We start from the raw sequence: 13773 nt of genomic DNA on the forward strand, positions 1-13773 counted from the left end.
ACGCTTATGAAAACAAAGAAAATTTAAAACTAAATTTAAAATGCAAATGTTTTCATTAAGATTTCAAACAAAAAGTCACTGTGGTTTATACATAAATCTGATAATAACTCTTTGGTGTTGTTACCAAAACTTTTTTTAAATAACTTTTTTTTAATAATAAGTTTATATAATAACTTTTCGTTTGTAAATGTAAATTAAACCGGTCTTAGTTTAGAATATTTTTTAAATATATTTTATAGGGTTGTTTAGGCAAGCCAGTATTTTGTTCATACTTGGTTATAAAGTTGTCTTTATTTTGTATATTTTATCTGTTATTTAATTGTCTTTATTAAACTTGTGCTTTTAAAGCATATACTTAACAAACAATTCAATTTTATCTTTAATTACATTAGAGTATATTTATTTTTCGTAGTTTATTTTTAAGTTTTAAAATTTTTTAGTTTATATGTTCAATAAAATCATACTTTTGTAGGTTCATGTTTTTATTTGAAGATATTAGTTTTTATACGAATATGTTAATCTAGATAAGTGTAATTTACTTTAAAACATGTGTATATTTTATAAATGATTTAGATTTGAAAAGTAGTATTTTTTCAAAGAAACAAACATTAAATACGTAATCTAATAATAATCAAAACCATAAAACAGAAAAAGAAGAAATCTTTTTTTATGACTTCTTTTAAATCTTAGCTAGGTTAATGAATCAGTATGTGTGTATCGGTGCTTTTATTTAAATCGATCGATTAATAACCTAATCTGAGTTATGCGGCTTTACAATTTTCAGAAATTTCCTAAACACGTCTTGTTACTCAGGTGTGTGTAAAATTTTTTTTTCAACTTCTTTGAAAAAATCTTAGAATTTACAAAATAGTTTAAGAGTGTAGTTTATTTATTGTATTTCTTTCTAGTTTAGCTATCATTATGTACGTTTTTATGACGATGGTATTAAAGCTTAATTGACTAAAAATTTTTCAGTTTTTGACTTTTTCAGCTTTTGATTATGGTTTTATGGCTGATTTTATGTAACTCAGGAATTTTTACTTTAAAAGTGGTAAGTCTGTTTAACTATTAAAGAAGTATCTTAAAAACTTATTTAAGCATTAATTATGTTTAAAAATTATTTAAGATTTTTGAAATACAAATAGACTTAAGTTTATTTTGTCAAATATTTAAGAATACATACTTTTTTGCAAAACTGCAAATTATTTAATACGCAGAGATAATTTTAAAACAATTAATATAAATAATTTTGTTAATTTGAACTAGTTTAATTATGGTGACGTACAAGCACTATCATCCTACTTTTTTAACTTATTTCAATATTTAAATTGCTTTTTTGAAAGCTATTTCTTACTTTTATTGCATCCTTTAAATAAAGATTATAAAAAATTAAATATTTGTTTAAAACTATCATATTTATCGAGTACAACAATTAATTATTTAGAAGTGTGTTTTTAGTTTTAGTTCATTTTAGTGTTAGAGGTGATTTAGTGGTCATTAAATTCCAATTACGCTTAATTTTTAAAAAACTACTTTTGAAAATAATCGGTTCACAAAAAAGTTCTTTTTAGTAAACCTGTCACTTAAAAGGCTCCAAACTACTTATCTTTAATCTTCCTTTTTAACATAAAATTTTCAAACTAAGTAAATTTTTTAGTATTAAACAGTGTAATGTTTTTTTTTTTTTTGAACATCCTTTTTTAACATAAGTCATCAAAATTTATATTTAAAACTCATTTTAAAAATATAACATTTTAAAATGTCTTAACTTTATTATCTAAAACCAACGATTAAAAAAAGATATTTCATAACAAGCTTCTTCACGAAACTCATTAAAACTTAAAAAGCGACAATAGGAATACTTCTACTCGAGGTGAAGGTCCTTTTTGAGTGTTTGCGCGGTGATCGGGTGCATTGCGGACATGTTCTCGTTGTACGCTTCGATTATCGTCGGCCTGGTCACCTCCCACGCGTACAAGGCTCGGTACACCGGCCTGATGAACTTTTCTCTTCCCTGCGTCACAGCGTACTTGACTGCTGCGTCCGCTTGGCTCTGCAAGTGTCCTTTCAACGCGAGCTGGAACCAGCGGCTCTGCAGTTCGACGTTGGGGCTCATTGAGAACTTGTACAAGCTTTCCATGGCGGCCAACTTGTCTGCAGACAGTGTTGTTTCCTAGAAAATTGTTAGCTTGTTAGTCTTAAACTTAGTAAGAAGTACTTAAACACTGGCTTAGTGATATTATTTATCAAAGAGTCATTTAATTATTGTATATCAAACCTGGGTCAAAAGCTCTCCAAGAAATTCCAACTTCTGCATTGGAGATAAATCTTCAACTTCTTTTGCTTTAAAGTTGTCAGTATCTTTGGCCTATAAAACAGCTTAAGTATTAAACAAACAAAAAAAACAATTTACCTTACTAAGTAAAGTTTAAACTACTCAAGCATAATATTTTGTGAATAAAAATTCACAAAGTATAATTTTTAAAAGTCCAATATAAAAATAAATTGTTAATAATCTTAGTAAAAATAAAACAATACGAACCTCGACCCATTTGTTACAGAGATCTTTGCAGGCTTTCAATAAGGAATCATCGTAATCAGGAATTACAGGAGGCATTCCAGGAGTGTACATCCAGGCATCCCAGTCAACTTTGTTGAGTATTTCGTGCTGTAAAATTAGTTTAGTTGGTCTCAAACTATGGTATATTTACAATTGAGAAAACAAGCTTTTCGTTTTCTGTTGCTTTAGATCTGTTTGTTTTGTTTTGCTCAATAACAACTTGCGTAAAAATTGTTTAAAAAAATCACTGCTTTGTTTTTTTGCTTCTTAAAAAGTTGTTTTGTTGTTATTACAATAATGCAACGAACCTTGTCGCTGAAGTACTGGTACAAATGTTCCTTCCACTCGCCAGTTGAAAGCGACTTGTACTTGAAGTGGTTCACGTAGTTCAGCAGGTATGCCTCAAAAACTTCATCGCCGCCCAAAACGCTTTCCAAATAATTCAAAAAAGTAAAACCTTTTTCGTAGGGAACCAGAGAAAACGCGTCTTCCGGGTGGGTGGTCGACAGGTCAGGAACCAGACATGTCAGGGGATTTTTTGGGCCCATGCGTTTGATCTGATAATTGTTTTCGATTTTTAAATTTTTAAACTAATAAGTTCAAACATTCGTTAAAGATAAAAATATAACTTTGCAAATTACAAATTGGTACCAATTTTTTAAGTCAATAATACTCTTAAATATCTCTTATGAGCAAATGCCTTATAATTTTTAGCAATTAAACTTAGTCAAACTAAATACTAACGGTATCTTCGAGTGCTCGTTTTCCCTTGATCGCGTGAAGTTGTGCCTCTGGTCTGCCTTTCGTCTTTTCAATAATTCTACGCTCTAGAAACATGGTGAAACCTTCGTTCAACCAAAAGTCTTCCCAGTTCTTGTTTGTTACCAGGTTTCCAGTCCAACTGTGCGATATTTCGTGAGCGACAGTGGATGTTAATGAACGATCTCCGGTCTGTTATATTAAGTGTAAATAAAAATGATAAAACTTTCCGGCATAACTTTATTGTAAAAAATTGCAAATCTTTTAACAGTTTGAAATTGTTTAAAACAGCTCAAGACTATTCAATTAAAACAATGTTTTTTTAATAACTGATGATCTTTTTTTTGACTGAAATATTGTTTTCAAAATAAAATCTTCAAATAATGAAGGTTATATTATTGTCATTAACAATAAATTAAGTTGAAATCTTTTTTGTTAACTTTAAAGAATAAAGTTTTACAATCGAAAACAATTTATTCAAAAACTGTATTAATAGTTTTGTCTAAACACAACTAATTATTCCATTGTTACGTAATACCTTATTTTGTGTAATTTTATTGCTGTACTTACAACTTTGCTTTTTATATAATAAAACTTTGCTGAAGACGCGTATTAAACGCAGAAACAGCTTTCTAAAGCAGTAGTTTATTTTGTGTGTTCTAGTTTTATATATATTATTTTTTGTGTTCTTAATAATTTTGTAAGCAAATTACTTACGATAAGTCCAGGTGTGACAAAAGTCAAGTTCGGATTTTCCATGCCGCCAAAAGGAAAAGAAGGAGGAAGTACGAGCAGGTCGTAAGTTTTCCACAAGTATGGACCGACCATTGCTTCTGCCGTTTGTATGTACTCCTCTGTCTGTACAAATTGTTTGCATCAAAATAGTTTAATGAGTTTTGTTTAATCTATTTAATTCGTTCTTACACAAAAAGTACTACTTCTAAATACTAGTTTTTAAAAAAAGAATGTTGTAAGTTAACACAAAAACAGTAAGTTTTGATAAATTTGATAATTAATCTTACTTCTTCAAACTCCCACTGCGCCTTTTCGACCATTTCTTCTTCGCACCACACGCTCGATCTCGGCCCGATCTTTCGCGAAACCAGGTTTCCCGCCACAATTGCGATCAGGTAGGCGGGAATGGGAACTTTCTGCTCGTAGTAGTAAGTGGTAGTTCCGTCTTCATTCACCGTCTTATCCTGGCTTTCAACTCCGCCCATAATAACCACTATCGGCGTTTTTACAGATACCTAAATTAGATTAAGTTGTTGAATTGACTATGATATTTAGAATGAGTTGCTTATAACTGAATATTTAAGTTTCATATCAACTATGTAAATAAAGATATGTTTTACAAAACTAAAAAAAAAATATTTTTAAAGACAAAAAAATATAATTGTAAAGAATAGGTATAAATATAGCATTCAATTTTTATTTCAGCGCAAAGCTTACAAGTAATTTATTAGTTTGAAAATAAGTAATTTATACTTTAAAATTTAAACTAACTTTAGCATCAAACGTGGATTTAACTGCAGGTGTATCTTGGCAAGGCAACATCGTACGAGCAAAAATTGACTGTAATAATATAATAATTGAAACTTTAATTCAAAGATTTTATGAAAAAATGTTGGTACACCCTAAACTTACTGATGACACAAAAAAAAATCTTACCCAAGAACTACCAACGACTAATTAAGATAAACGCTTAAAGTTTTTCAACAAATGACAACAGCAAAATTTAAATGTCACCTGACACTGGCTGTACATGTAAGGGTGAGTTTTACTCATAGTCTGTTCAGCTTGCATCCATTGGATTGCCTCTGCTGTAGGCGAGTTTTTGTAAGAGATATGCAACTCAAACGTTTCATTTCTGTTGGGAGTTTTAATTTAAAATGTTTGCAAAGTTAAAGTAGATTTCGTACAACTTAAGGTTGAATGTGATTATAATTTTATACTTACGGATTAAATTTAGGCAGCTGAATGTTTAATGCAGTTCCAAATTTTCCATCACAAGTTGAATATTCTGCAGACTCGCCATTAACTTGCAACCCAGATATTGTGAGATCATCTGCATCCAAAACCTGTTTGTAGTTAAGAAATTTAAAAAACTTCATAAATAGCAGCTAAATTATAATTAATACCTAGTACCAAAGTTATGATTGGGTCAAAAATGAGGTTCTAAAATATTAAACGAGAACTAATATTATTGTATATGAAAAAAAAGTTTTTGTATTATAAAACATCCATAATAATTTTGTTAAGTTTAAACAGTTACTTACTAATTGAGTGTAATTTGCGTCAACGACTTGCATCTTGTGAAGAACATTTCCCTTTAGAACTTTTTCTTCAAAATCAACCAGCCACTCAATGGAAGTGTGAAGCGTTTTGAAAAATTCAGGGTTTGAACTGGTGCTTGGGTCAATCATTTTGAGATTTTTATATAATTCTGTAAACTATTAAGCTACTTTTTAGTAAAATGTAATAAATTTCTTCACTTAGAGTAGATATTTGTGAATAAAACTTAGTGTATAATTTCTAAATTAATCTAAACTAAGAATAAAAAGATTTGTGATATTAATGTAATGTGTACAACAACTAACAAAAACATATGTAAATATTTTTATTGTTGATTTAAAGCTGAATTTAACAGCCAATAAACTTATATAATTTATTTTTCAATACAATTTTAAAGATTTGTTTTGTTACAAAGTAATTAAGTTTACTTGGCCTTAGTTTAAGTTAAAAAAAAGTTTATTAAAAGGTTTAATAATAAATAAACGTATATAATTTATTTTTTAATATTTTACTGTTTACTTAAACTAAAAGCAAGTAAGTTTAATTATTTTAAAACAAAACAAATCTGCTACTTTATGCTTCAATACAGTTTTACATGCTTTTAAGTTGAGTTTAAAAATCTTTTATATCATTTAAACTTTTTATTTTCTAATTGTTTTTGGTGAAATATAGTTCAAAATATTAGTAAAAAACAGAAAAAAAAAGATTAAAAACTGTACTCAAAGCAGTATAAAACTGAAAATTAATTATAGTAACAGATTTATGTTGGAAACAACTATAATAACTTAATTAATATTTTTATATGTTAAACCAGTCAAACCATTTTAAGCTAATTATTTTTCAAAGTTTTAAGTATAATTTAAAATCTTAAAACTGACTGAAAATATAGAAGCTAAAGAACAGTATTTTTTAGTAATAGCTATTTAAACTTATTCAGTTTTGCTAAAACTAGAGCAAAAAAAAAACGGCAACTGGTCTAAATTGCATGAAGACAAAATTGCACTAGTTTACTAAATTGCACAAGGGGACTGAATCGAACGAGAAAAAAAATTGCTAGAGTGCACAAAATTGCACGAAGCCAAATTTGCACTAGAGCAAAAATTTACACAAATTAACAAAACTGCACGACGACTGTTAGGGTTAACAGTGATAGTAAAAAAAAATCTAACCCTTACAAGTATGTCTCCTCGTGCAAAAGTGACCCTATGTGCAAAAATATCTTCGTGCAATTTTATTCAATTTTGCGAAAGTGTTTTCGTAGAAAAATATCCCTTCGCGCAACTCATGTAAATTTGAAAACTAACCATAAAAAAACAGCCCAAGTGACTTAAAAGTAGAACTAGCCAAATTCAGCTAGTGTTTAATAGAAATTTTAAACAAAAATAATTCAAAATATAATTCAAGTAGCTATTGGTTTGGATAGTAATTGAATCTTTTTGTTTAACTAACATTGTAAAAACAAAAAGATTAAACAAAGAATATAAAACATACTTTTTAAGAAAAACAATTTTTGATTTCATAAAAATAACCTAGGATAAATTTTCAAGCTTGAGTTGCGCAAAATTTTTCAACAAATTTAAGTCAACCTTATCATTCCTGAAAAAGTTCAATTATACTAAATGTATGGTATTACTGTATGAAAAATTTATACCTTAATTTTTTTTTGTTTTAATGTAAAATTTAATTCAAATCAAGGGAATTTAAAAAATTAGTAAAAACATCTTGATTTTTTTCAGGAGAAAATAATTTGAAGTCAAAAATTAAGTAAGTACATTATTATGTTACAGAGGTATAAGTATAACATGCTACAGATCATATGTTAAAAAAAACATTTAAAATATATTTTGAAATTTACAGCTAACACTTAATTTTACTTGAAACTATATAGTTAAGCTTTTAACTTTAATTATTTCTATAAAGCAGTATTTAAAATACTTTTAAAGCATCATAATTAACGTTGAAAATATCTTCTAAGTGTGTGTATATTTAATATTTAGAAAATTTAAATTTTTTTGCTGAATTATGAAACTGTTACTTGACATTTAATATCACAAACTAAATAAAACTGAATTATTGCCACTTTTTGAAAAAAAAATCTAAGCTGGGTATCTGATGACTGTACTGAATTGCATCAAGCTAGCCTTTAATTGGCTTTGACTTATATAAAAACTGATAAAATATAACTTATATAAGCCAAATCTATCAAAAAAAAATTTTAGTTTTAATACTAAAAAAAATATAAATAATAACAAAAAGTTTTGACTATAAAAGCATTAAACTAAACCATAAAAAGATAATTATTTAAGATAATAAAAATATATCCAAACAAGCCGAACTATTAAAAAAAATCAATACTAGTCTATATCAGACTGATTTTTGTAAAAAGTTAAAATTAGTGTTAGTTTTTAAAAGTTAAAAACTAGCTTGAGTTATCTTTAGAGACCTGAGTGTGCGTAATTTTAAGTACATTTTATAATCAAGAAAATATTGATTACAAAGTATAAAATTGTACAATATATGACAACTTTTTAACTTATTCTTTCAGAAAAAATTAACTTATATTTGTGAAAGTGACCTGTATCAGATACTACTTTATATCTCACATAGAATGGTAATCATTAGTTTAGCCGTTCAGGTCACTTGAAGAACTTTCATTAACTTTTGGCACATATGTGTGTCATTAAGTAAAAGTAAAGAAGTTTGTAAAAAATTATTTGGTAATCTTTTGCTATAAAAAAAAAGAAATAGTAAAAAAGGTATTAAAATAAAAAAAGCCCAGAAACATAAATAATATATCCAAAATAGTCTAACTGAAACAAAAACTAGCCTGAATTAGTCTATCTTTTATAAAACTAGCCTGAGTTGACCCAAGTTTTTGAAAAATTGAGGTTATAAGTTAGACTTGAAAATAAAGTTTTTGACTCAAGGAAACTTTGAGGGACCTTGAAAAGTCTTAAGTTATCTTGAGTTTTTAAAAATTCAAAGAAACATCTTTAACTAATTAAAGGGTTAACAGGAGTCTTTGAAAGTTTTTTAAAAGGCTTTCTGAACTTCTTCCAGGTTTTCAAAAGTGAATGATTTTTTTTTCAATATTATTTAAAGTTTAAGGTAAGAAGCTGTCTTCAACAGTATAGCAGCATTGAAAAGATACTAAAAAGGTTCTTCAAGTGTGTTTTTTATAATAGACACAACAAAAATGTATATACATATCGTAAATTTTTGTGTCAAATAACAGTTCCATTTTAAAGAAAAAATTTTTTTAAAGTTCCGGTTTTTAGTGATTTTTGTTCAAAATTCAAATTTTCTTTGTTAAATGTCTAAAACTCCAGGTTTTCAAGCTTTAATTATTAAAATCTTAGTTTTAAGTTTTTTTTTCTTCCTGAAATTAGCAAAAGACAAAAAAAAGGCTTTCAAAAGCATTGCTTATCCATTGTCAAAAAGTTAAATTTGGATTAAAAAAAAAATTATTATTTTATAAAATTTAGAACAAATGACTGAGATATTATATAAATTTATAACTATCCTGACTAAAAACATTCAAATTGGCCCAAGTCATTTTGATGTTTTGAAAATTTCTTGAGCAATTCTGAGTATACTGATTGTGAGGCGTCCTAAAAATGTGAAATTAGACTGAGGTATCCTGAGAACTATGAGTCTAAAAACACTGATAGTAGTTTTAGATTTTTAATTTTGAACTTATTAAAAGAATAAATTTTTAAACTCTTCATTTTAATATAATTTTTATAAAAGATAGCGTTGATTAACTGGTTAAATATAATATATTTACTTGTAATAAAATGCTAGGACTTAATTTAGTAGTCTAAAACTTAAACTAGAAAATTTAATTAAGTAAAAAGTACACTAAACACTAAACATATGTGAGTCTGTTAGGTTTTCTTAAAGAAACATATTGAGGAAGCTTGGACAGGAGTAGATGTTTTACATTGATGATTTTATCTACATTGAAAGTATAAGAAAGGTAGAAAAAAATTAAGAAAATAATTTTTTTAAACAAAATGGTCAAATAAAATAAAAAACAACGTTATCAGGGCTGATTTTTAAAGAAAACTCTTTAAAGTTCCTGGTTTTTAGTGATTTTTGTTCAAAATTCAAAGTTTTTTTTTAATGTCTAAAACTCAAGGTTTTCAAGCGTAAATTGTTAATCTCTTAGTTTTAAGTTTTTTTTTCCTCCTGAAATTAGCAAAAGACAAAAAAAGGCTTTCAAAAGCATTGCTTATCCATTATCAAAGAGTTAAATTTGGATTAAAAATAAACCTTATTATTTTTAAAATTTAAAACTATCCTAACTAAGAACATTCCAATTGGCCTAAGTCATTCTGATGTTTTGAAAATCTCTTGAGCAATTCTGAGTATACTGATTTTGTGGCATCCTAAAAATTTTAAACTAGACTGAGTTACCCTGAGAACTATGAGTCTAAAAACACTGATAGTAGTTTTAGCATTTTAATTTTAAACTTATTAAATGAATAAATGTTTGAACTCTTCATTTTAATATAATTTTTATAAAAGATAGCATTAATTAACTGGTTAATATAATATATTTACTTGTAATAAAATGCTAGGAGTTAATTTAGTAGCCTAAAATATAAACTAGAAAATTTAATTAAGTAAAAAATAAACAAACACTAAACATATGTGAGTCTTTTAGGTTTTCTTAAAGAAACATCTTGAGGAAGCTTGGACAGTAGTATATGTTTTAAATTAATGATTTTATCTATATTGAAAGTATAAGATAGGTATAAAAAAAAAGTACGAAAATGGTCTTTTTAAACAAAATGGTCAAACAAAAAAAAAGTTATCAGGGCTGCAATTAAATTTTACTTTAAACTTATCGCTTAAAAATAAAAAACTATTTAAACTTTTTTTTGCGTCCCCTGTAAAATTCATGGAACCGAAATTATTTTTCTTGTACTTTAATATTTTGCAAGAGCATACAAAATTTCAGAAGAGCACAAAGATGCACGAATATACTTTTGCACGGGGGGACAAAATTGCATAAAAATAAAATTGCACGAAGAGACTTTTGCACGGATAAACTTTTTTTTAATAGTCTTTTCATTAATTTTTCTCACTATCACTGTTACCCCTAACCTTTACTTTCGGTCAGTAACTTATTTTTTCTTGTTTAATTAAATCATTTTTATCAATTTATTCTTTTTATAATTATTTGAATTAGTTATTTATGTTTTTTAATTTAACTTTCAGTGTTACCCTTAACCCGTACCCTCGGTCAATAACTTATTTTTTTCATTTTCGTTTCTTTTCTGTTGTTTAAATAAGTATTGCTTTATGTTTTTCGTATACTTGCGTGCAAAAAAGACCCTCCGTGCAAAATTTTAACTCATGCAAAATTGATACTTAGTGCAAAATTATCTTCGTGTAATTGTTTTTCGTCGTGCAACATTTTTAATTTTTAACCAGAAACTTTCCCGAACTAAGCTATACAATCACTATGCATCGATTGTTATCTTTAAATTAGTACTTTAGCAACTAAAGTTTAAAATAGGAAAAAAAAAAGTAGTTTTTGCCGATAATACCAGTATTGTTATAATTTATTTTATAAAAACGTTAAATATTGTATAAGTTTTGATTTTTCTTTAGACTCGTTTAGTCAGGCTGATATTAACTTCTATTGTAAAATTAAAGATTTTCATAATATTTATTGAACTTTTAATAAAACTTTGCTATTAAAGATTACACTAATTAAAAAAAAGTTTGGTATTATTATATGAGTTTTTATTGTTTTACTGTGTAATGTAATAATAGTTTAATACTTTTAAGTTGAAAACATAATTCTTTTCACTACGAACAACTAGTTTTTAAAATATCGAAGAAAGCATAAACTAAGATTAACATTTTTTATTTAAAAAAATTTAATAAGAATTATGAAAACTTTGTCTAAAAGCTACAAAACTTAAATACTAAAAGTAAAACAACGAACTATACAAATCATTTTATTATTGTTTAATATAAATTTGTTATATTCCTTTGTTGATACAACAGTGACATATTTAATCTTTTATTTTAAAAAACTTAAAATAAGTCATTTAACTAAAGATCATATTAAATTATCTTATGATTATTCTATACATTTGTGCAAATTAAATATTATATAAAATTAGGAAAGTTCAAATAAGTTGGTTTACAATGTTTTGCACTAATCACTGTACATAGTATTTAGCAATGTGTTTAGAATTATGTGAAATATAATGCAGCTATATAAATTAAAAAACTAGAAACGATTAAAAGTAGTGTCTTTTGATATTATGTTTTGTTGAAATATGTATTACAAAGCATATTTTTAAGAACAGTATTTAAAAAATCAAACTATTTATGTAGTTTTTTTATATTTTTTTACTCTTTCGATGTTTTTTTAAAGCAAGTTAGTTTAAATAAAATGCATTAAATAATATGGCTAAAGTGTCAAATACTCTTAAAAGAAGATTTTTTTTTATTAAATTTATTTTACAGGTGTTTATTGCAGAAACGTTTATAACAGTTGAAAAGATTAAAAAAACATCGCTATAGTGTCAAATTCAAGTATATATTAGTTATACATAAAAAGTTTTACAAATTAAGTAGAATTACTTTAAAAATAAATACTAATCACCTATTTAGCAAAGGATTTTGTCAGTCTAAAAACAGGACATCTTACAAAAGCTAATAATTTTAGAATATAGAATAAATAAAGGTATAAAACTATTGTAAATATTTTTATGAAGAAACAATGCTTTTCTCAAAAGTATTAATTGGAATTGGAATTTTTGTAGCACAAGCTTTTAGAGAAACCAGTTAGTTTTTTATACTACAGTTTACATGGCTAAAACTTTTTATTTTCAAAAGCTACACAACACAAAGTTATTAAGTTCTTGGTGGAAAAAAATAAAGATTACCTACATTTTTCAGGTTGTGCCGTAACAGCTACAAAAAGAGAACAATCTGATATGGGATTGTTTTATGATTGTGCATTTCACGGAATTAGAAGAGGAGACGTTGGAAATACTAAAGCTGAATGGACCATTAATTAAGTAAACTCATTGTATTTCAAGAACCATTTCAAAATTTTATACACAAACGACATGACCGGCACAGTTTTATATTCCTATTTGCGAATTTTAAATCCAGTTGCCTTAAGAGGACCTACTGAAATAAAGTGTTCAGTTAGACGCAGTTTTGTTTCATTTCAAACGAACAGTGAGAATTAATATTGTTATAAATATGCGTGTTATAAATATAATAAATACTTTATGCAAACCTAATAATGAGTTTTGTGTTAATAAAATTTTAGTACAACTAACGAAAGTTATTACTTAGCTGTACTATTTTTTACGTTGAAAATGTCAACATAAAGCAAAACTTTACTTATTATTTGGATCACGTGTTTAACAGATACTTGCATGTATCGGTACAGCGACAAGTAATGACGTCATGGGACATAAAAGCAGGATTTAACTATAAATTCATTAATATATCCTATTTTTATTTAATTAAATAAATGTTCCAGTTTTAAACTATATTATGATTTAATTATGATACAAACCAACATTTCATATATTTTAAGTTGCTCCTAACTTTCAATGACGTAATCATGTGTCGCCCCTGACATGTACAAACAAAAACATCATGTAAAAAACAGTAAAACTGTTAATGTTTTCTGACTCCAGATGTTGTTGCTGGCAATCCGGTGAATTTTAGATTTTCAAAAGGCAATTTAAGAACAGATTTGATAAACAAATGTAACAAATGGCAAGGAACTTTAGTTGGATGTGAAAATAGTAACTAGTCTTTTTAATTATTTAGGACAACAAAAGTTACTATTAACAATGCAGTGCTAAAATAACTTTTTGTATGTTAATTTGAATTATTATTTCTTTAATTTAAACCATTATTTTGAAAGTTTTCTTTTCATTTTTAATATAACAAAATTCAATAAAGCATACGCTTTAGTTAGCTTAATTTTAGTTTTTAGGAAATTTAACAATACTGTTTCGACTTATTTTAACTGTACTAAATAGAAATTAATTGTGTATTTACTAACAGGTACTTGTGAATGTGCTATAAAAGGTAAGGCTATCTTTTGATTATACCTTACGTTAGTTTAAAAATTTAGTTTTAGTAAATTTATGTTTTAAAGAGCA

At 26.4% G+C, this 13773-nt stretch overlaps 1 protein-coding gene across 1 annotated transcript; it reads right to left on the reverse strand.

The window, feature by feature from the left end:
* Positions 1 to 1864: 1864 nt before the first annotated feature.
* Positions 1865 to 5086, reverse strand: LOC145839049 (leukotriene A-4 hydrolase-like). Its single transcript, XM_082946661.1, has 9 exons — positions 5069 to 5086; positions 4826 to 4894; positions 4342 to 4569; positions 4037 to 4177; positions 3305 to 3511; positions 2869 to 3117; positions 2543 to 2668; positions 2279 to 2368; positions 1865 to 2173 (listed from the first exon to the last, which is right to left on the reverse strand). The coding sequence occupies exons 1-9, from the start codon at positions 5084 to 5086 to the stop codon at positions 1865 to 1867; spliced, it is 1437 nt and encodes a 478-aa protein (XP_082802787.1).
* Positions 5087 to 13773: the final 8687 nt, after the last annotated feature.

Source organism: Thalia democratica, chromosome 6 (assembly GCF_965202585.1).
Source record: "Thalia democratica chromosome 6, ktThaDemo2.hap1.1, whole genome shotgun sequence".
NCBI classification, from domain to species: domain Eukaryota; kingdom Metazoa; phylum Chordata; class Thaliacea; order Salpida; family Salpidae; genus Thalia; species Thalia democratica.

What these genes read in the sequence shown, in the direction of transcription:
- LOC145839049 (XM_082946661.1), bottom strand. An exon ending in CGCAGTGGGAGTTTGAAGAA is followed by an intron (nt 4,178 to 4,341) that starts GTAAGATTAATT and finishes CAATTTGTACAG; the next exon opens with ACAGAGGAGTACATACAAAC. An exon ending in ACCAGTACTTCAGCGACAAG is followed by an intron (nt 2,669 to 2,868) that starts GTTCGTTGCATT and finishes CTAATTTTACAG; the next exon opens with CACGAAATACTCAACAAAGT.